The sequence below is a fragment of the Lissotriton helveticus genome, chromosome 6 (assembly GCF_964261635.1).
Source record: "Lissotriton helveticus chromosome 6, aLisHel1.1, whole genome shotgun sequence".
NCBI lineage: Eukaryota > Metazoa > Chordata > Amphibia > Caudata > Salamandridae > Lissotriton > Lissotriton helveticus.
Window position 1 is genome coordinate 584,282,514 of NC_136067.1, and position 21,274 is coordinate 584,303,787.

At 47.6% G+C, this 21,274-nt stretch overlaps 1 protein-coding gene across 1 annotated transcript in view; it reads left to right on the forward strand.

Moving 5' to 3' along the window:
• The window catches only part of SDHAF4 (succinate dehydrogenase complex assembly factor 4), a 101,118-nt gene extending 80,056 nt beyond the window's left edge, over positions 1 to 21,062 (forward strand). The window contains exons 2-3 of the mRNA XM_078648018.1: positions 1,075 to 1,215; positions 20,521 to 21,062. Coding sequence (XP_078504144.1) covers positions 1,075 to 1,215; positions 20,521 to 20,630 — 251 coding nt within the window. The 3' untranslated portion in view covers positions 20,631 to 21,062. The remainder of the gene's footprint in view (positions 1 to 1,074; positions 1,216 to 20,520) is intronic.
• Positions 21,063 to 21,274: the final 212 nt, after the last annotated feature.

The following is a 21,274-nucleotide window of genomic DNA, read 5'->3' on the forward strand; positions in this document are numbered from 1 at the left end:
ATAGAAATATTTTGCTTTGCTGCCTTCTCCGCTATCACAACCCTAAGCCAGGAAACTCGTGCTACAATTTAACTCGTCCATAAGACTTTTCTTCTATTTCTTCCACTCCAGTCCAACCAATTAACATTTCATATATCCCCCTCCAGTCCATCAAATCATTAACATCCTCCGAATGGGAGGACAATTCAAAAGGTTTTTTAATCAGTTCTCCACAGCACCCACTCTACCCTCGACAAAATTATTACATTTACTACTATATCATCGCTTGACCTCCCCAGACGCTGTCCCTTGCCTTATTAGACTCAAGCAGGATGAATGTCAGCCAAGCACGGGTACCAGTACAATTCCTTAAATCTGTGTTGAAAATCATGCATGGAATGCAGTCTGCTTACCTCAACTGCTCAAGCGTCACTTTCTAACATGCCAAATGCTCTGCTACACACAGCCGAATGGCTGTGAAGAAGCCTCCATATGGCTTCTTTAGGCTTTGCTCCTTTGAATTGCTTTGACGCCTCCTATGGAACATTCCCCTGGTTCAAACGCCCCCCAGCAAAGCAGAGCACCGAAAGCCTTAAATAACTAATAATAGAGCCCCCCCAATTATTTTTTTAAGGGCATGATGAAGGATTGAAACCAACCAACCGTTTGATATTTGGACTTTTTTAGGTTAATAATTTGAAGATGGTTTCTTTTTTGGTATTCTCCCAGTGTTCAGACTACGAAGTCTGTTTCAGAATAGTCAATACTCAAAATCATGAATAAGTTCTGTAGATTGCATACAGAGTAAGTCTAAGTTCCTTCATCAAGGGAAGAATAATGGGACAGAAAAGATATGAGCAATTGCACAATGAGTCTGATTTTTTTTTTTCTTCAACAAAACTTGTCTGTTTCCTCACTTGTTTCTGACTTAGTATTAATAAAGCAAGTAGACCAGTTACAATCGCAAGGTACTATTTTTTGTTTTTCAAGTAAACATGTGATGTGGAACCTTTCGCTGTAGATCTGCAAGTGCTCTTAACAGTTTTATTACAAATGGAATAAGGCTTTAACAGATGAACACTTTTCGTTTGACAGAATGTGGTTGGTGGTATAATTCATCACAAGTGGCTAGCTACAGTTCAGAAGAAAAAAGGAAAAAGCCTTTAAAGAAACCGAAGACACCACAGGGTCGTTTGGATAATGAAGAGCCTGTCGCAGAAAAAGATCCTTTGCAAGGTTGGTGAAATAGTCATAAAACATGCGAGTGCCGGAGACAGGAACACACTCAATTTTGTAAGCACAGGTTTTCAATGGAGGAAAAAATGAATTAATTAATTGGACTAATCTTCATTCTTTCGAAGTCCATTTCCTTTCTGTAATACGGTTCATATCTAGGAACCCCCACCCCTTCTGCACTTCCAGAAAGAACTTAATACTCAATTCTTTTCTTTTATTTAACATCTGTTTATTGGCATTTACAGTAGACACCGAGGGTATAAACAGAAGCATACTATAAAAACAACAATAAAATTATTACAGGTTCAGAATGGTCGACAGGAGTCAAGACGATGGGCAGCTGTGTAGAGTAACATTTATAATTAACATGTAACCTACAACACTGTTGCTGTCAGAACGGATCCTAACATCTGGGTGTAGGGTGATGCCCAAGAAAAAAGGAGAACTATGACGTGTGATAAATGTCCAATAACATAACAGGAAAACAAAAAAAATGGGAGGGAAAGCAAGAAAACAAACCAAAAAGAACAGGTTTACCAAGTCAAGTAAATGATTGCTTCTAGTTGGCACTGCCTAGTCCCAAATCTAAAAAGATAATTGATGGGGATGTTGCGGCCAGGTAGCCCCCACGGGCCCACCAGCCCACCTGTGGGTTGAAGACTCATTGGACTTCCCCTTTTCTCAATCGGCAGAGCCCCTCTTAGCAAGATCTCCTGTCTTGCCTTACACTGCTATCATTGCCATATTTCTTACATCCATGCAAGCTCAACTGGGAATCCTGGGATTTTATTTCTTTATTTAATGTGTTCACGTATACCACAAAGGCTTCAAGGAACTAAATGAATTCACAACCTGAAGTGAAGGCAGAAAAACAAGAGATGAAGGCAAAAATAGGAAAAGGAAATGCCAGCATCTTACAAAAGACAGCAAGCAGATTTGTAAAGCTATCCTGAAGCTAAAATGGCTTCTAGTAGCACGAAGACACACAGGAAACATACTCCAGATTTGTGATCCAAAGAACTTCAATCTGAGTATTTTTTGTCCTACTTCACCTTATAACTTTCTGATTCTTGACCTTTAGGAAAATGCACAAGGCTTAAATGTGAGGTCTAAAGGGAAATGTTTTCCTATCAAACTGATCAAACTGATTAAAAGGCTTGTGGAAGGGAACTCGTGTGCTGCTCTAATAATATGTAGTAAAACATGAAACATCAAGTGTATTCCTAAAATAGTAATCTGCTGGCTACCACAAACCCTAATAAGTCATAAAATAATGAGTCAATAGGCCCCCAAAGCCGTAATGAGCACAGGGGGCTCTCCCGCCTGTTCCGTTTCTGCGGATGCTGGGGACTTCTGCCAGGGCGAGGTCGGCGGAGCGGAGGTTCCTCTTGGGTACGTGGAAGGATACTCTCTCGTTAAGGGATTTGGGTCCGATGTTGTTGAGGGCTTTGTAGGCGTGGATGAGGAGTTTGAAGGTGACCCTCTTCTTGACGGGGAGCCAGTGGAGGTCTCGTAGGTGTTGCGTCATGTGTTTGTGACACGGTGTCCCGAGGACGAGTCTGGCCGCGGCGTTCTGGATGGTCTGGAGTTTGTGCAGATGAGTTCTGTTGATTCCGGCATATAGGGCATTTCCGTAGTCCAGTCTACTGGTTATGAGCACGTGGGTGACGGTCCTTCTGCAATCTGGGGGGATCCATTCGAAGGTCTTGCGGAGGATGCGCAGGCAGTTGAAACTGGTGGAGATGAGGGCGTTGATCTGGCGGTTCATGGAGAGGGAGGAGTCGAGGATGATGCTGAGGTTTCGTTTGTGGTCTCTAGGGGTGGGTGGATTCCCGAGGGCGGTGGGCCACTAGGTGTTGTCAAAGGGGGAGGTGTAGGGTCTGAGTATTGGGACCTCGGTCTTATCAGAGTTGAGCTTCAAACAGCTGTCTTTCATCCAGGCTTCCACGTTATTCATTCCTTCCTGGAAACAGAGTCTGGTGTCTTCGGGATTCATCGTGAGTGAGAAGATGTGCTGGGTGCCGTCGGCGTATGTTACAATGCTTAGCCCATGCTGTCTGACTATGGCGGCGAGGAATGCCATGTAGATGTTGAAGAGCGTGATCCTTGGGGTACTCCGCAGTTGATGTTGGTGGGTTCGGAGAGGAAGGGAGGGAGTCTGATTCTCTGAGTTCTGCCGAGAGAAAGGATTGGATCCAGTCAGGGGCGGCTCCTTGTATCCCTGTGTCGTGAAGTCTGGCTGTGAGCGTGCAGTGTCAAACGGTGCTGAAGGCTGCGGAGAGGTCTAGAAGGATGAGGGCCGCAGTGTGACCCTGGTCGAGTAGCATGCGGATGTCATCAGTGGCGGAGAGGAGGGCGGTTTGTGCTGTAGTTGCTGCGGCATCCAAACTGGTAGGCGTCTAGGATGGAGTTCTCTTCGATGAAGGCGGTCAGCTGGACGTTTACGAGTCTCTCTGTGACTTTGGCCACGAAGGGGAGGAGAGAGATGGGCCTGTAGTTTTTCAGGTCCGTTGGGTTGGCCGTTGGTTTCTTGAGGAGGGGTTTAACCTCCACCCGCTTCCACTTGTCTGGGCAGGTGCCGGATCTCAAGGAGGCGTTGATGGTCCGTCCTAGTGCAGGTGCCAAATCGGCGGCGGCCCTGTGGAATATGCGCGGTGGGCAGGGGTCCGTTGGGGGTCCTGAGTGGGTTTTCGTCATGGTCGCGGTGATGTGTTCGACAGTGGTGGGATCCCAGGTCATGATGGCTGGCTTATCAGCGACGGTGGGTAGGGGGTTGGTGTTCAGCATCGGTTCGCTGAAGTTGTCATTGAGCACCTTGAACTTCAGATGGAAGTAGGAGCTGAGCTTGTTGCAGAGTTCCGGGGAAGGTGTGACGTCCGTGGCTTCGCTGGTGGGGTTTGCGAACTGCTGTATGACATTGAACAGTTCCTTGGCATTGGTCGCGTTGGTCTGGACTTTGTCTCTTATGAAGGTCTGTTTGGTGTCTCTTATGCACTGGTGGTATTCCTTCAGGGCGTTCCTGTGGTTGTTCCGTGCTTGCGTGGTTTTCTGTTTTCGCCAGGTTTTCTCTAGGCGTCTGTAAGAGCATCTGGCTTCTTGTAGTTCTGTGGTGAACCAGGCGGCCTTCAAAGGGTGTTGTTTGGCGGGGTGGCGGATGGGTGCGAGCTTGTTGGTGCAGCAGGAGATTCAGCTGTGAAATTCTATGGCTGCGGAGTTGGTGTCGGTCGTGGCACTGGGGAGGTTTTGGAGGAGGGTTGTGTTGAGGTGTTCCTCTGTGACTTTGCTCCAGTTCCGTCGTGGCGAGCGCGGGGCGGGCCTGTGTGCGGTGGTGGTGTTGAAGGCGAAAAGGTTGCAGTGGTGGTCCGTCCAGAGGGGCTGGGTGGTGTGGCTGAAATGGATGTTTGTCCCTCGCGCGATGATGGGGTCGAGGGTGTGTCCAGCTCTGTGGGTGGGCGTGTTGACCAGCTGCTTCAGTCCGAGGTTGTCCAGGAGAGTGCTGGAGTCAGGGTCGTTGCAGTTGTCGAGGTGAAATTCAGGTCCCATAGTAGAATGTAGTCCATGGAGTTGATGGCGCGGGGTGCGACGAGCTTGGCGATGGTAGTCACGGGCTGGGTGCGAGGTCCTGGTGTTCTGTAGATGAGGGTGCCACACAGTGTGGTCCTGGGGCTGGTCTGGATCTGGAAGTGGAGGAGCTCTGTGTTGGAGTGGGGGTCACTCGTGCTGGATGTGGAGAGTCGGAGGGGGGTCTTGTGTGCAATGGCGAGTCCTCCTCCTGGGCGGTGGGGGCGGTCCTTTCTCTGGATCTTGTAGCCGTCTGGGATGGCTGTGGCGATGTCGGGGCGGGAGGTGGCATTGGTCCATGTTTCCGTGAAGAAGGTGACCTCGGGCGGGAGGGTGTCGATCAGGTCGGTCCCAGATTTCTACTGCGTGTCGGTACAAGGAGCACTTATTGAGGAGGATGCAAGCCAGGGTTTCGGCAGGGCATGCATCAAGCTGGCCTTTGGCGGTTGTTGGAGCTTTGTCGATGGTGAAGGCTCTGTGGCAGGGTCTGCATGAGAACTGTCCATGGGTGGTGATTGGCAAGGATCTTGCACAGTCGGCATGTCTTCGGGGATTGAGTGCATGGAGGGTGGTTGAGTCGTAGCGGTGGGGCCAAAGAGAACCAAGGTTCCTGGCGCTGGCCCAGGAGTAATCAAATAAGAAGGGGAAGCTGAAGTAGAAAAGCAGCCACTGATAGGACTGCCACCTGCCTCTTGTCTTGTAATTATCTTGGTTGGGGTTCCCCCCTTGAAGGAAAGACAAAAGGAGGCACACATAGTTACGTAATAAGACTATGAACTGGTTGGGTTGATACAGAAAATTTTCAACTTCACTGGCTTCTAAGATCTTATTTTCAAGTAAGGTGGGATGGATAGGAACAGGGCTGGTGAACAGGTCTGGGATTGTATCATTGTCAACTTTAGCACTCCTTATTTTTATTTTTTTTTGCTAATTTTTTTTATTGCCATTTATATAATAATCAAGAGAAACACTCAAAGCAGTTACATGTCCATAGTAAGAGCAGTACATTACATATTATGCTTGTCAGTTATATTACGCAGTACATCATTCAAGCTTGTCTGGAATTGGATAGATTATATCATCTCCGTGTCAGTTTCAAAGCTACTAATCTACTACATGACTATCATTTCCAATATTAGACGAGTGGTAAAGGTAATCTCTCACTATGGCAAAAATACGAACTAGGGAGTGGTTGGGCCCTTTGTCAATATTCTCCATATAGACAGTGCAAGCACGGAAAAAGCATAAGTCCGCCATACAAGAAAATCGTTCAACAATTGCGTAGGAGGAAAATAAAAGCCTTAAGAAGAAACATAAAAAACAAAAGAAACCAATTCCATGTCTTCACACAAAATAAAACAAAACCTTTTAACTACAACTAATGAGGTACTACCAGGGGTCTGCAATTAACTCAAAGGTCTGCTATCGGTTGATCTTCGCTGCTTAAAGTTTGGAAGGGGCTTTAGCACTCCTTATTTAGCAAAAAGTTTACTTATGGGCATATGAGCACACAGATGAAATTCAGTAATATTGCATTACTGCCCTTGAGATACTTTTATAAATCGGTACTCCGAGTTGCCAGGGTTTCCACCAAGGTAAACACCCAGTTTATTGGAAGGTAGGTTTTGGCGCCAGTTAGAACAAATTGTGACAGATGTGTGCATTATGGAATCCCCACACACAACCAGTTTGAGGCTATAGCACATATAGATTGACATGACAGGATGAGGGTTGGTCTCTTTCAGGTGATTGTAGGAGACGGAAATAGGATGGTAGAAGGAACTGGGGAAGAGTCTTCCAATGGGCTTCAGGTCCGTAGGGGAGCTTCTACGACAGGCCAGACCATTTTAGGGGTACATAGTTGGAATGTAGCAGGGTTTAAATCTCTCCTGGATAATGACAAGTGTGTTGTTCTGTGTAAGTCATCTTCCCAACAAGGTAGATTCAATGGGGACTTACAACATTTATGAGCTTAGGACTGTGTTGGCAAATGGAGTTGGTAGCTTTTGATTCAAGTAATATACTGGGTGTTCTTTTATCCTTCCCACATAAGGTTAGAGTTCTGGTAATTAATATTTACAATTCTCCCTCATCCGAAGTTAAGCTGTATAAACAGTTAAGAAAATGTTGGGATGTGACCTTTTTGCCTGGACAGTTTTCCCTTTTATTATAGTACCAGCTGACTTTAATATACATCCTTCATGTAGTTCTAAGTGGAGAGCAGATACTTAATTAATAGTCTCTGAACAGGTTCACTTTTCCTATACTCATTAGGGGTATAATTTAAATGATATTGTATCCCACTTTTATCTTATTAATCTCTTGACTAAAGAAAACTATGTCTCCTTTGACTCAGTTCCCACATTGGAGGGGAGAGGTAGTAACTCAGCTATTGAGTTTATATTTGTGTCTGCTTGCCTTGGCCTTTCCCTCAGTAGTCCAGGGCCTTATAGAACGTTATTAGTGATCATAACCCTCCTATATCCAATTTCAGTTGGTATGATTTTAAGGAAAAGATGAACCCTAATTTATATAAAGGATTATGGTAGACAAATAGTATGGGGCAGGATAATTCCTTATTACTTTTTAGTATTAAATCTTTCTATTGAAAAAAGAAAGGCTCTTTCACAAAGCAGAAAAGTCTCGGTGTACAAAGCATGGAAAATTCTGTCAACTTCCATATCGAAACCAACGAAATACAGCCATAGGGTGAACCCACACAGTCCAATCCCCGGAAATTGCGGGGCCATCAGGCGGAGCAGGCCCATTGTCCATAGAGCCACAACAGGAAACAACCCCACTCCCATCCCACCCCTCCCAGAACTACCCCCCGGCCTACGCACCTTCACCCCCGTTCCAGATCCAGAGGCCCACACCAAACATACTTATTACTTTTTAAATAATTTAGTAAAGGGGTGTAGTTTGGATTTTGAAGTGTGCCTACAAGTTGATTCCCCTGATCAAGTTATAGTGGACTCTTTCTCAAACATATGTAAAGAGGTGAAGATTGCTTTTACTAGGAAGAGTTAAAAGTCAGTCCGCTGTGGCCCTACATGGTTTGACAAAAACGGTACCAAGACACACACAGCTCTAAAGTTGGTCCTCCAACAGATACCAAGGTCAAAAGAAACTGTAAGGAGGCTAGAAAGCTCTATAGGCTGGGATGTAGGAACAGAATAAGTGCACTTAAAAGAGAAGCATGGTGAGAGCTTAAGGAGGCCTACAACGTGGAGATAGCTCTGCTTTTTGGCAAGTTGTAAACCTGCCACTTTTTATTTTTAGGATAGTCAAGTTTATTGATTTTAATACAAACAATACAGCCACTTGAAAGCAGGATGAAGTACGCTTTGACCCAATGCACGGATTGTGTTTTTCGAACCACATCAACTACAACACTGAGAAGTGTATATGCATTTTCACATGAGCGCGTTATTAGTACAATTTCACCAAATTCATTTAATCTGCCCCAGCCACCTGCTCCACACCTTTTTGTACTTCTGTGAGTAGCCCTGTGCTACATAAACCTGTTTCTCCTGTATCGCTCACCAGTCCAAGCCTCTGGGCCACTGTGACACTGTGTGGGGTTGCGGATGCTTCTATATGGTGGCTATGTCGCTTTTCGGCCCCATAAGGGTGGTGCCCAAAAACGCTTTGTCTGCTCCAGATCCTCCCATGCCCTCCAGAACCCCCAGGAGAAAGACATCAGTTGTGTGGGGGACCTCCCAGCCCCGTACCCCGGTGAGCTTTGTGGCTATAGTGGTCCAGTATCTATTTATAGCCGGTCATACCCATACTATGTGATACAAGACTGCAGTGATTATCGCACAGTGAGGGCAGTCAGGGCTCAACAAAAGGCAAGCCCTGTCTAGTCTGGCCAGGGTGAAATAAGCACAGTATAGATAATATGTCTGGATTAGTGTCAGTCAGGAGGAAATGGAAATGACCCGGGGGCCATGAGGGCGTCCTCGTCATCCCCTAAGGGGCCCAGCCAATGCTCCCAGCGTGTCCTGAGATAATCTAGCGTAGGGTAGGCATTGATAACGAGTGTGCAATAGATTTGGAAAATGCCTCTCGTTCCCAGTGACCCCATCAGGATCTTGGCTTCCAGTGGACTAAACTCTGGGATGAGTGTCGGTGGGGATGTGAGTGGTGACAGCGTGCCTAAGTTGCAAGTATTTATAAAATTGTTGATCCTGTAAGTGTCCTGCAGTTCCTGGAAAGTCCTTCTATGGGTCCCTGACCAGATGTCTCCCAATTGTGAAAACCCTATAAGGTCAATGTCTGAGGTGAAGAAACCTTTCTGTGCTGCCTCTTCATACAGGGAAAAACAACAGGAGTATAACCCACGGACCAGATTGAGATCTGGGGGTATATGTATTTTGAACAGCAATATCTCAATCAGATTCAATGGAAAAGGCAAGTATACGCGTATGTACAAGACATTAGGAGATCATGAAAAAAAGGAGATCGACTCACAATATCAATTTTGGAAAGTGCATATAGCATCATATATTAAGAACACATTTTGTAGAGGACAGTTATAGCAGCACTGTTGGCATAAAATGCTGTGGCAACCCAAGGGGGCTTTGTGCACTTGGTGCTAGTGAAACAAAGAGTGACGGCACGAGTGACAGGTGGGTGAACACAGCGAAGGACGCAAGGTGACAAGGTGAAAAACAATATATACAGAAGCAATGGTTCGTCATCAATGAATGAATAGCAGATGTTCGTTAGGGAACCAAGGTTAATGGTGCGCCATGAGTCGTGCTGTACATTGGGTCGACGGCGTTTCGATCTTATCTAGTCAGGATCTTCATCAGGACCGGGTTGCCAGATTTGTAAGTGCTGCCTGGAAAAGGAAAGGAGAAATTAGGGTAGCGGCCAGGGACGATGGGAGTAAGCGTGGTGTCAAGTCCAGGGTTGGTCATTGTAGCTTTGTATCGGTGAGACCGACCCGTGTTTCCTGAGCTTTTGTTATCCTTGTTTCCAGAGTTCTGAGCTATAGTTATTCCTTGTTCCTGAGCTGCTGCATCTTTACTTGTTGCTGAACCAGCACTGCCTGCAGTGCTACCTTGACTCCTGAGCTTTAGTAATTCCCTGTTCCTGAACTAGCATTGCTTGCAGTGCTACCTTGACTCTTGAGCTTTTGCTCAATTCTTGTACCTGCTCCAGCACAGCATTCAGTGCTACTTTGTTTTCTTGACTCATGATTCAGCACTATTTTAGTGTTCCCTTGTAGCCTCCCATCCTGCATTTATTTTCCAGTCCCTGCCTTTCTTCCCATTTCCTTGGTTCCAGTCCTTAGTTTGCTGTCTTTCTATTCCTGCTGTCTTGCTTCTATTATCTTGTACGTTTGTTACTTGCTTCCTGTCAAGTGTGCCCTGTGATTTCCTTCCTTTCCTGTTAAGCACTCCTCCTTGCTAGCTCCTTGTCTATCGTGATTGTGTTTAGATTCTACCCCCCTTGCTGTTACTACCTTACATGTTCCTGTTTGAGTGCCAGGATCCATGTGCACAGCTGATAACCTAGTTGGTGTTTCTTGTTCATTGTGATTATTGTCTTTGAGTTACATGTATAACATCACATAGGTGTCCGTTCCACAGAACCCTGCCTATTCATAGTAAATACAGCAACAGAGTAGGAGAAACAGCCTTAATAACGAAGCCTTTACAACGACTGACCTAAACAACGAATCCAAAACCACTACCTGTCTATGAACCACGACATCATTAACTACGACTTACTCGAACGACGACCTTCCTAAACCACGAATAAAATTACCTCCTAACTGGCCAATAGATGGCACTATTGTTTTTTTTAAATAATTTTTTTTATTAAGTTTGCAGTATAAATTGCCATACATAGTAACAGAAACGTTACACATCCACATTTGCAGCATATTATAAAACATGTTGTAAGTCGCACGTGAAAACACACAACTGCGATCCGTCAAACCTAGAGATGATCACAGGCTAGACAATGCAAGAAAGGTACATCACGCCTACCATAATGAACAGTGCATATGTGGACCCATACCTGAGGCAATGAAAAAACAAGACCCCCATTAAATAATGGAAAAGTAAAGAAAAAACATAAAACAAACCCCATTTCAATCCTAGCACAATAATAGTAGACAGATCAATCCAAATACTATCCAAGTGTCTGAGCCTAAAGCTGAAACTGCTCCACTGTAACTGAAAGGGTCCCACCTCCAACATCTCAATCTGTGCTCCCCTCAGAATGTGCAAGCAAATATAGGCGCAGTGGCTCCCAGATGTCTCTCGGTCTGGACCGAAGGGGCAGTTCCTCCGCATACACACTTCGGATATCTCTACAGTACACCAAGTTAGCCAGCCAGTCTTTCAAACCTGGGCACCTACCCCTCCCCCACGCCATCGCCACCCTCCTCGCAGCCATAAGCTGCGCCAAACGCACCAGCCTGACTTTCACACCCTTGATGTGTGGGACACAACAAAGAAGGCACACCAGTGGCGTACAGGGGATATCCGCAGCGACCATTTCACACAACCTACTCACTACTGCCCCCCAAAAGTCAGCAACCGGTCGGCAGTTCCACGCCAGGTGCATAAATTCTGCATCGTCCTGACCATTCCTGTCACATCTCGCCGTGTCTCGCAGGCCATATTTATACAGACGTGCCGGAGTATGATATACTTGATGTATATACTTGAAATGAATAATTCTAAGGTTACCATTCATACTCAACGACCCAGTCAGCCCACACACGTGCCGCCAGTTGTCTTCCGAAATATCAGTGTCCAGACATGCATTCCACTTGGCCCAACTTTTATCATCTCCCACCACTGATTCCTCTTTAAATAGCTTATACTGTAAGGACCGCCTGCAGCGACTTTAGAACCGGAGGCTCCTCTGGAAAGGTGACATAGTGCTCCCGAGCCGCACCTCTCAGCCGATGGATCGCGAAGCGGAACAAGAGTGATTGATTCACTACATGGCCAAGGTCCCCCTGATCCAGGATGACGCCACCTGGGTAGACGTCTCTAAGATGAGTAATTCCCGCCTCTTTGAGCACTCTCATAGACGGGCCCTCGCCGGTAACTGACAACCGCCTGTGCCATTCCAATCGTAGGTCCGGCGCATACAGTGGTAACTTCTGCGCTAACCGCCCTATACGCTGCCATCATGGCATCAATTGAGTTAATCTCCGATTTAGGGGTGCCTCGCGAAGTATGTGTAACTACGCTGTGCAACGGAACCGGAGCCGCATCACACTCCTCCACCGCAACATGTGGCGTAAAAGCATGTGGCCTATACCAGTAGTATAGGTACTGGGCCTGTGCGCTCAGATAATATACATAGAAATCCAGAGCCGCAAAACCTCCGCCTTCATACCCCCGGGTGAGTATGGACCACTGAACTCTCGCTCCTTTGCCCCCCCCACACCAATCGGGGCAAATGTCCACGAAGGACAGATTTAGCACTATAGGCACGTTTACAAATAAATACAAAAACCGGGGCAGTACCACCATTTTAATGAGGGCTATACGATCTGCTAGCGACAGCGGCAACAACAGCCAACTCTCAATCGTACTCTCCAGATTTGCGCAGGCCCTGCCGTAGTTTTCCCGTACAACAACTGCCGGATCACGGTGTACCCACACCCCGAGGTATTTGACAGGTTCCTCCGACCACACTAGTGGGTACTCAAGATCAGGGCATCTGGTCCCCGCCGTGAGCGGTATTATGAGCAACTTATTCCAATTGATCTGGGGTCCAGAGAGACATCCAAATTGCACCAGCTCCCGCAACAATTGCATCAGAAATCGAGACGGTTCGCGCACAAACAGCACCATATCGTCTGCATATAGGGAGATTGAGACCGGACGATCATTGAAATTCAGCGCTGTCTCCCTATGATGCTGTCGAAGCACACACGCAAGCGGTTCCAGAACAATCGCGAACAGCATGGGCGAGAGGGGGGCAGCCCTGCCGAGTGCCCCGCCTTATACACAGTGGTTCAGACGTCAAGCCGCCAACCCTCACTCTGGCCGATGGCGCTGTGTACAGCACATTTATCCATTGAAGGAATAGAGGGGGGAATCCCATCCGATTCAGAACATAGTACATGTATCGCCACTCCACAGAATCGAACGCTTTGGCAGCGTCTAGCAACACTGCCGCGGCCTCCAATGAAGGCTCAAGTACATGGAACATGGAGAAGAGCGTGCGCAAATTGTGCGAAGTGGACCGCTCAGGGACAAAGCCCGACTGATCCGGCAGGACCAGGCCTTGCATTAGGGGTTGCAATTTAGTAGCGATAATTTTCGCCAGGATCTTTGCGTCAATGTTGATTAGTGACAACGGGCGATGGGAGTCACAGCGCTCCGGGGGTTTGTCCTTTTTGAGCAGCGTGACGATGAGTGCTTCCCGAAGGGACAGGGGGAGCATCCCGACCTCATGCGCCTCTGCATAAACCTCCAATTGGTGCGGCGCGAGCAGATCAGCGTACTTCTTATAGCTTGACATCCCGCTCGTCGATAGGGAGACATAAGTACTTGCGCTGTGCATCCGACAGCCAAGCACACGCTATGCCGTCGAGATACTCATCTAAGTCCCCAGTAGACAGCTCGCCACGCGTGCCATAGAGATCTGCATAGAAGCCGCGGAATTGTTCCGTTCTGGCCTCCGGGGTGTAGTGTGCCTCGCCCATTTCATCCACTATCCTATCTATCCGGTGCTGCTCCGACCTCTCCTTAATCTTGAATGCCAGCGTCCTACCCGGCCTGCCCGCTTCGCCATAACAGCGAGCCACGTGCCTACGAGATATATACTTGATCTCCGCCTCCGCTTGATCACTATATTCCGCAATTAGTCCCATAATTTTGGCCAATGTGGCTAGGTCTGGCCGATGAGCATAATCGCGCTCCAGAGCACTTAGATCAGACTCCAAGGTCTGCAGCCGCGACCGTATATCACGAAGAATGCCAGCCGTCGTACCGATACAGGTCCCCCTGATAGTGACCTTGAAGGCCTCCCATAACGTTGCTGCGTGGTCTATCGTACCTTTATTGAGCGTAAAGTACTGTACTATGGCGTAGTGCACGGTTTTATCGTAAATTAGGTCTAAAAGTACCTCAGCCGCCAAGTGAAAGGGCGACGCACTCCAGCCGGATTTTTCAAGAGCAGCTGCACCGAATTATGGTCAGACAGCGTGCGGGCCAGTGGCGCCACATCACTCACGCACTCCAGCAACTCCTCTCCCACTAACCAATAATCCAGTCTCGACCAGCTGCCATGCATAGGTGTTGCGTGTGTGCCCTCTTGTCTGTCTGGGTTCCTCACTCTCCACACATCCTGCAACCCACACTCCTCCATGACTTGTAATATACTTATAACCTTAGGGGAGCAATGCCTTTCCGGATTAGACTTGTCTAACTGCGCATTCAGGTAAGTGTTTAAGTCTCCGCCCCACACTATAGGCGCCTCAGGCCATTTCCTTAGTTGGTCACACATACTGGTCACACACGTCGGATCATCTACTATAGGGCCATACATGTTTACAAACACCAGAAGCGTGCCACAGAGCTTCCCACACACCATCGTACATCGTCGCTCACCATCAGCATACGTGTGTAACATTTGAAAATCAGTCCCCCTTTTGATCAGAATTAGCACCCCCCCGCGCGTAAGAGGAATAAGAAGCAGCGAACTGAAAGCCCGCCCAGCGGCCAAGTGCCCCACATATCGTACTCTAGGCCAGATGCGCCTCCTGCAAGAGAGCCACCCGTATGTCATGCCTATCCAGTAAGCCGCTACCTGACGTCCCTTTTTGGGGGAGTTGAGGCCTCGCACATTCCAAGTTAACAGGGCATAATCAGTAGACATTATACATAGGAAGTAACAGCATTGCCGGATAGGAACAGAGGGACTTGAGGCCTCGCACATTCCAAGTTAACAGGGCATAATCAGTAGACATTATACATAGGAAGTAACAGCATTGCCGGATAGGAACAGAGGGACAGCATGAGCACGCTCAATTGTAACTCGAGCAGAGTAGGCGACGTGCGCCACAAACACCATCTCGAGCATTGTGGATTGATCATTATGTGAAAGAAATTATAAAAAATAAACAAGAACTTCAGCGACCCTCCCCACCACCGCCCACCGCCCACTACAACCTCCCGAACAGGTCGAGACCATCCCCCCTCCACCCCTCCCTGAGCAACAACTTTGTGGGTAATACCCATTGGGGGAAGAAGCACAGCTGCGCATACTCGCACCGAAGTGCGGTTGCCGGAAGAGTTCCCATGTCAGTGCCCCTGAGGCTCCAGTATCAGGTACACGAAAAAGGCTACACAGCCCCCTCATGGAACCCAGGGAGAGCGACAAGTGTGCATCAGCGCCACATCCCTCACCTCCAAATATCAACTAGAGCAACAACTACCAGAATAATCAATGACTAGGAAAGACTTCCAGTTTCACAAATGTTAGAGAAAGGTCCAGTATTGCAATTAACAATCATTCAATCTGCATCCTCCAGGCCCGACTCCTGCCTCTCAGGCGCTGTCCGTTGCTCACGTGGTCTGCCCTTGCAGATGTGTTTCGTGAACTTCAATGCCGATTTGGCATCAGTGAAGAAATGAGCCTGTTCCTCATGAGTCACCTTCAATTTCGCGGGGTACAGCATGGCGTAAGGCGCCGCCGCCTCACGGAGTAATTTTTTCACAGGGACAAACTCACACCGCGCAGACTGGACCGCCGAGGTGTAGTCAGGGAAGAAGGATAAAGTGTCACCCTTATATTGCACTGGCGCCCTCGCTCTGGCCTCTCGCAGAATAGAGTCTTGGTCTACGTAGTTAAGAATCCTGGCAATGATCGGCCGCGGTGGTGCGCCAGGTTTCGGCCTAGGTCCCAACTACCTGTGAGCTCTCTCAATTATCATCACATTGGACAAGGCGGGTCCAAACAGCTCACGTAGCATACCATCAATGAAAGTCTCCATCTTAGAGATCGGTGTGGTCTCCGAAAGGCAGAGAATTCGCACATTATTGCGCCTAGATCGCGCTTCTAAATCTTCGTTTTTCGCACTGATCACCTCTAGGACCTTTTCCATTTGTAAAAGTTGCGTGCGTGCCTCAGCCTGTGAGTCATGGTCATCCGACACTCTGTTTTCCAAGACGTCGAGCCGCTTCTCATGCTCGTCCACCTTCCGTTTCACGACGTCCAATCCAGTCGCCAGGGCATCTATTTTACCGTCGATGGTCCTCATCCCCGCACGCAATTCCAGAAGAATCGTGCGGGTATCGTCCTCCGCTCCATCTTGCGCGGAAGAGGCACTCCCCGAGTCACTCTGCCCTTGCGTCTCTTCCGCAAACCGTGTCTGCCGCTTGGCCTCGAAGGCCAGCTTGGCCTGTCCGGGCTCCGTCTTGCCCATATCCCGAATCTGTCTGGGCTCCGTCTTGCGCATACCCCCAGTCAGCGTGAGCAAATTGAGGGCAGGCGCTTTCACCTTCTAGGGGCCCCGAGCAACACAGCGTCCCAATCCGTCGTGCAGTGGACCTTCTGCAGCAGCTACGCAGTCCGGGGCACCGTCCACACCTACGCTGTGGCCGCCATTTTACCCAAGCTTTCACCGCCTCACTCTCCGCTCCAGCCAGCTGCCGGTCCCTGAGTCCGCAGGCCTCCAGGCGCTGCGAGGCCCCCTCCGTGCTCCAGCCAGTGGTGTGCGCCGTGCCTCCACCAGCCCCCCCGCCACCCGAGGCCCCCACAGAGCACCCGCCCCACCACCCACTCGTCCCCGGGCAATCGTAGCCCCGGGGGGCACCGTGTGGCAGCGCCCCCCAGAGGCCTCAGACAGCACAGAGCCGACAAGGCACCGCGAGTGGCACTGCTCCGGCCCCAGCCCCCCCAGGACACGCCACACAGGTCCCACAGGACGCAGCCGTTACCCCGTGCGCCCCGCCAGGCCCGCACAGCCAGCCCGGCCCCGCGCAGCAACCCACTCACCGGCGATCGCCTTGCAATGCTGCTCCACACCAGCGACGGCCGAGCCAAAGGCCCCCGACCGTCCGCCTCGCCAGCAGATCACCGCCGCCTCCGCTGGCCTCCAAGGTCGGGTATCGCGGAGGGCTCCCTTCAGCCGGATCAACCCGCCGGGAGTCATCTCTCTGCACCGAGGGGCTCGCAGCTAACGTAGGGCAGCCCAGCTCCGCCGCCCCGGCACTCCGATGCCGCCTTCCATGCAGTCGAGTCTCGCAACAGCCTCCAGCTTCACTCACTGCTCCAGACGCGAAGCCGCCATCTTGTCCCGCTCCACTCAGCAAGCGTTCACTAGGTTTGCAGGGTGAAAATGTGGCGCATGACTCCTCCACTGCTCCACAACTTGTGCCAGGACTCTCTCCGGCCCCGCTGGGGTGATTACGAGCCGCAAACAGAGGCTAAAAGGATGGTATTCGTCAAGTGTAGTATTCCGGCGCGCGGAGCTCCCTTACGAGGCCGCCATTCCGCGTCGCGCCGTAGCCACGCCCCAGATGGCACTATTGTTATATGTCGTATGTTTGTTAAATTAATAAAATAACAAAACAAATTACAAAAAAACAATTTACATACAAGCCCCCAACACGTTTCAGGCTTCGCCTCAGGGTTGGCAGTTTATTCACTGTGAATGATAACAGGATAAAAGAGTTGAAATTGGAACTTTATTGGCCGTGGATGTATTTTTGTTATGAGAGTACATTTACTATTTTAAAAACACTGTCTGTAAATACCGCAAGATGTCTATATTCCACTCTGTTAGGGACGAGGGGGCACACATGAAAGTACAAGGGACCATGTACGAAAGAAATACTATCGGAGCTTGCTGCCGTGGTTGTGCAGTCCATCCCTAATTAACATGATCTGCAATGTTAATATTTTCCCTCTCTAAGCTTTTCGCTCTATTTTGTATGTCCTTGCTGAAGACATCAGTGACTCTAGAGTGAACATGGAGTTAATCCATGTTTCTTTACTAATTTTATATTAGTTTAGTAATCTAGCATAGTGTACCAGGCCACTTCAGCACATTAGAGTAACATGACATGTGCTCTGTTGCACCAGAGACCTCTCTGTCTTGGTAGGGCTGGGGGCACCGCATTGGCTCTGGCACGACAGTCAGAAAATGGTCTATCTTCGGTGTACCTAGGCTCCATTCGTGTGCCAATAGACGAAGAATTGCTTAAAATTCCAGGCAGCCTGACTCTATCATGAAAGGCTTTTGGACGGATGTTTGTCATGGAGTCTCATGATCCAAAGATTGCATGCCACCTCCTACCGTGTTTAAAACATGCGTTTTATTTTAGAGCAGAATGGTATATTAAGGAAATGAGACAGCTGAATATTTTTCGTTGTTTAGGAAGTCGTTGTTAAGAATGCAGTGGGTTGGCATTGCTCGTGGTTTAGCATTCGTGGTTTAGGTATTCGTTGTTAAAGTAGTAGTTGTTAAATCATATATCCACAGAGTAGGCTAGCAAAGCTTCAGCATAGGCCTTGAGCTTTGTTTTTACAAAGGAAGAAGGTACTTATGTCCATGTTCTGGAAGCACCAACAGTAGCAGGATATGTCCAGATCCTCCACCCTTGTATTCTTCCCTTTGTGGTTTTGTATTATTTTGCATCCAGCCCAATTTTACCCTCATAGCAACTACTTTAACCCTCCCCTCCCTAATCATCTTCAGTTCAGATTAAAGAATTTGAGAGAGCAGAGTGGAGACAGCTGTTGTGTGAGGGCTGCAGTTTACCCTGGAGATTGCTGCACCATTTGGTGTGGTTTGGCTCAAACAAATACATGCTGATATTAGTTTCTAGGAAGGCAGTCACATGCTAGCTGGACCCGCTCTTCATCAAACAAGTATTTCATTATCTCCTGCTCATATAGATTTTTGAACTATGGATTGCCCATCAATACTTTACAACACATAGCAGACACTTTGTTTTCTCTTTATTTTAGAAAATGCTTAAAAGCATCATCAAGCTGAGTCTGGTGGCTCAGTGGACTATTGTGTCCACTGTAGGGGCCTGTGTTCGATCTCATGGTCACAGGTTCAAATCCCGGCAGGTCCACTCAGCCTTTTATCCTTCTGAGGTTGATAAAATGATTACCATTGAGTTGGGTAACAATAAACATCTGTTATTCAGCACCAAGATACCTGTCTGGGTGAACGTGCGCTTTACAAATACACATGTCATGTTATCAAACAATCAAAAGGTGATGGGAGAAATGTTTACAAATAATCTAACCATGGGCAATTGCTTGGGGTAGCATTCCAACTCCTCATTGTTGTGCCCACTATGCAACTTCAAGTAGATACAGCCGTATACCAATCAGCCTTCATTCAGTGGGTACATGTACGCAACACATGGGAAAATAGGTGGTACTCTCAGGCTATGTCCTCCAATTCAACTACACTGGCAAAAATGCACGTGGAGGAAAAGAACATCTATCATAATTCCTCGAATATCCTATGCTAAAGAAGTGATCCCACCTAGTTGACTAAACCGAGGAATGTGCTCCTTTAAAGCATGAAAACCCTCACTCACCCTGGGGTGACCTGCTTCATCATCTAGCCCCTCCTCACACTGATATAATTGGACATCTGTGGGGGCTTATACCCTGACATGTATGGGTAGCTGTTGGGGATGGTGCAAAGAACAGGTGCCCAGCAGCCTGGTGTGTAAGTAACTAAATATTAAAAATAGGGTATAAAAAGAGAAGGGGTAACATTACCTTCTAGTAAATCAAGAATCCTTTGATTAAGTTTCCAATTGGTAAGGTTAAAGTATAAGGTAATTATTCAACCCATGCTGAGAAGGTTGACGGGTTCCAACCCTACTTCATGCCCCTAAAAGAATGCAGGGAGGCCTTTCATCAGGACAAAACCTCTCTAATTATGCACCTTTTTGAGTGTGTGACTTGATGTAAACTATAAATACGTGCAAAAATGCGTACTACAGTATCCATTGATCACTTGGAGCCTTTGAGACCCTTTTAGGGAAACTCTTCTGCCTTCATTCTTGCTCACAGAAGGGGAGCAGCCATCTTCTCACTTTTGGCTCCTGTAGCAGAAGATTCACTGTCGGTATAATATGCTTCTGTGGGAACAGTCCAGCCCGAACTACCAATTCAGGTCCTCTCTGAACCAGAACACAAGCGACCCAAAACCGGTTTCGGCTTAGTTAGACCATTTCAATCGGGTGCAGCTTGGTGCCAGTGGTCAAACTATTTGCAAGCATTCTTTGCATCATTTAGTATGTGTTTTGTGTAACACCCTAGGTACCAATGGGTATGCCCAGAAGTTGGGCTCTTGTCTTAGAATCGAAGATGGTACTTCACTGACGAGGCCCAATAAAGCTGAAACTGGCATGGGGTTGCTTGTGGGCCCATCTTGAGAGGTCTACCCCAAGCAGTTCAGGATGTACTGTTCCCATGAGAAGCACGCTCAGTACTGATTTGCATAAGGTAGGCTTTTCACTAGAGTGGCACTGTGGGTGAAAAACGATGGTTTGGTATGCTACCCTGTGAGCTTGCCAGTGGTTAAACTGTTTGCAAGCGTTCCTCCCATCGCCTTTTGAATGCATTGTAAAAGCATCATCGTCGTGTTTCAGAAAGATGTAATGAATGTCCGAATTCTTAGAGACTGCACTTGTGCATCAGATAATCACAGTACTGTTACAGATATGTAATTTCTTTTATTGCTGCACCACTTATGCTTTTTCTTTACAATTGTAGGATTTCCAGATGGCGTAAATCCTGTTACTAAGGAGAGAGGAGGACCCAAGGGCCCAGAGCCTACTCGTTATGGAGATTGGGAAAGAAAAGGACGTTGCATTGATTTTTAATGCACCTATTATCTAGCATAGGACTGGAAGCTCATTTTTACTACATACTGAGTTTTCCTCTGAAGAGTCTCAAAAACAGATCTATTTTGCTACTACAGATCTACTGATTGGTCACTTCTTCATTTCTTCTCTCACTTTGTGGTTATGTTGCATACAATTATGGCCATTTAAATTTGTATGTGATCGTAAATTGTGTGGAATATAGTGTTTTTTGCATTTAATGAAGAGCTCTTTGTTATTAAAACAGTGTTATATATACTTTAGGATTAACGCTCCTCTTCGGCTTTCTTTTGAGCCTCGTGATCATCTTCATCATCTGTTATGTGCATCTTCTTCCGAATCTGCTCTTTTAAGGTGGTGCCTGATAAGATGTTGTGTACTAAATGAAATGAAAGTTTCAATATACTCTCACTTTTCAGTTCATAATCTCAATACACGTAGTATTTCTTTCCCTCACATGTTTATTCTTTGACATGCTTGCTAGAAACCTTCAGATGTGGCTTGTCTATTTCAGGGTCTTGGGAAATGTAACGGTCAAAGTATTTGTCTTGTCCACTTCATTGACACTGGAAATATCCAACTATTAACTTTACCTCAAACACAGTTTGTCAGCTGGCGTCCTCCACAAAATGATGCTGAGCTTT